At 39.8% G+C, this 2,500-nt stretch overlaps 1 protein-coding gene across 1 annotated transcript in view; it reads left to right on the top strand.

The window, feature by feature from the left end:
• The window catches only part of nbas (NBAS subunit of NRZ tethering complex), a 185,629-nt gene that overhangs the window by 172,564 nt on the left and 10,565 nt on the right, over nucleotides 1-2,500 (top strand). The window contains 1 exon segment of the mRNA XM_032542394.1: nucleotides 141-288. Coding sequence (XP_032398285.1) covers nucleotides 141-288 — 148 coding nt within the window.

The raw sequence follows: 2,500 nt of genomic DNA, 5'->3' as shown, positions 1-2,500 counted from the left end.
ACCATATATTGTATGTTCCTGCCTCTGTGTGTTGTCCTAAATCATTAATACAGCAAATGTATAACTTCTTCACATGTCTACTCTCACCAGCCTATGTTCCTCTGTTGTGCTCAGCAGTCTGTCTTGCTCTCTGTCTCCAGGGCCGAGTCGGAGCGTAACCCCTGGGTGGTGCTGACCTCAACCCTGCTGACCCACTGCCAGACGTCCCAGGTCAAATTAGACCTGGGTCAGCATGTTGTTACCATGGTGCGATCCCTCTATAACACCAAACACAAGCTTCCTGCGCAGGTAAACATCAAACACTCCTTGGGTAATTGTCTATGACTGCTTGTGTCTTCTTTTCTTTGCAGTAATCTGGAAAGTCCATCAACTTAGTTTGGAAGTCCACATTTCACACATTAACTTAATACGTGCAGTCTAAGTAAACATTTTTAGCAATTTTTGTGCGTTTGCATTTTATGATCATTTCTAGCTTTAGAAAAATACTGTACTTTTAAGTCCACTAAATGTATCTGACAGTTATACTTGTTAGTTCTTTTACAGTTTAACATTTTTAGTTGATGCAATATGACGCAAAGTTTTAGATTAAAACTACACAACAGCACATAGTGTAATGACAAGCAAATCAGCAATGTCGTTAGAACGAGCTTTTTCCAGCTTCGTCTCCTGGCTAAAGTTAAGCCTTTCCTTAACAGGCATGATCTGGAAAAGGCGAGTCATGCTTTTATTAGTTCATGGTTGGATTACTATAATGCTGTGTATGTTGGTTTGAATCAAACCTCCATCCCACGTCTTCAACTTGTGCAAAACGCTGCTGCTTGTTTTTTGACAAAAACATCTAGACGTGCACACATCACTCCCCGTTCTCTACACCATACATTGGCTCCTTGTATATTTCAGAATCGATTTTAAGATTTTATGTTTTGTTTTCAAGGCCTTAAATGGCCTGGCCCTGGGGTATTTGTCTGAGATTTTAACCCTGCGTGAGCACTACCAATCCTTGCGGTCTTCAAAACTGGTTTTTGAAGTCCAAAGGTCAAGGTATAAAGGGTGGGGGGGATCAGGCTTTTACAGTTGCTGCCTCGTGACTCTGGAACAAGTTACCCCCTGATATTCTGACTATTACAGATTTAGCTCTTTTTAGGTCCAAACTCAAAATGTAATTCTTTAGAATGGCTTTTAATACCTAGTAGTGGTGTGACAATTCCCCTGTCCTGTTTCTATGTAATCTCTTCTGATTTTATTGTTTTCCATGTTTCATTCTTTTTATTATATGAATGTTGTTTTACTCTTGGTTTCTGATGTGACGCACTTTGGATACCTGCTGGTTACGGTAAAGTGCTATATAAATGAATGTTGATTGATTGATTGATTGAAATAAGTTCCACAGTAAGAAACTACAACTTTAACATGCTACTTATGTTAATGTTTTCGTGATAGTAGCCAATAATAAATACATTAAACGATCCTGAAACTGATGCATACTTTTACTTTTTATACTGTTAAGTACATTTTGTTGCCAATACTTCTTAACAGTAAAATGTTACTTCTACTTGCAACAGAGTATTTTTACACTGTGGTATTGTAACGTAAATAAAAGATTGTAATAATTCTTCCAACACCGCAACACAGTGGGGATAGGGAAAATAGTTTAAACCATATTAAAATCCAGCTTGAGCACATTTTTGATTCCTCTGTTTCACCATTTTTATAAAACAATACAAGCTTGTTTGAATTGAGTGTAACCTCACTGTAGTGCCACCGTTTTACCCTCTATCTTAATACAGGAGACTCAAGCTATTAAGTATTTAACCCACAGCAACATGTTAGCATCAGCTCAGTGCTTTTTTCAATGTATTATAGGCACTTGCCACTCTTTGATATCTGACTACTCCTAATGCTATTCATGCCCTACTGAGCACCATGCAAGTGGTAAGCCTAATGCTATTCTGTATGTCTAGCGCCAGCTGACTGTGATATTAGTTTAGTGCTAATGCTATTCAGTGTGAATAGGCTAGTGTCTGCCTGGCTGTCCAATATTAGTGTGGGAAGAGGGGTGGGAGGTGTAGAAGGAGGCCTTTTACTCTGTTCTGAACAGCTTTAATTTGAATCTGCCGGAATGAAACCGACAGAGCATGGGGGAGTCGGATTGCATTGTGATATCCATATATTCTTGAACAGGACTGCAACAGGACTGTGCGTCTGCTGTGTGTCTGCTGTGTGTTTGTGTGTAGACCTTTTTTTAAAGTAATGTGTGTCTGTACAGTATATGCACATCGATTAACCTTCACCGTTCCCTCCGTCTCCTGCTCTCCACTTTTTTTTCCCTCCTCTACTCTTTTTTTGTGTCTCCTTATTACCTTTCTCTGTTTTCATCCCACCTTTGCCTCTATCTCTCCCCCTCCCATCATCCATTCATCCACACATCTATCCATTCATGTACCACCCTCACCCGCCTCTCTCTCTCTCTCTCTCTCTCTCTCTCTCTCTCTCTCTCTCT

This window comes from Etheostoma spectabile, chromosome 18 (assembly GCF_008692095.1).
Source record: "Etheostoma spectabile isolate EspeVRDwgs_2016 chromosome 18, UIUC_Espe_1.0, whole genome shotgun sequence".
NCBI lineage: Eukaryota > Metazoa > Chordata > Actinopteri > Perciformes > Percidae > Etheostoma > Etheostoma spectabile.
The sequence above is the reverse complement of the archived record's forward strand: the minus strand, read 5'-3'. Positions and strand labels throughout refer to the sequence as shown.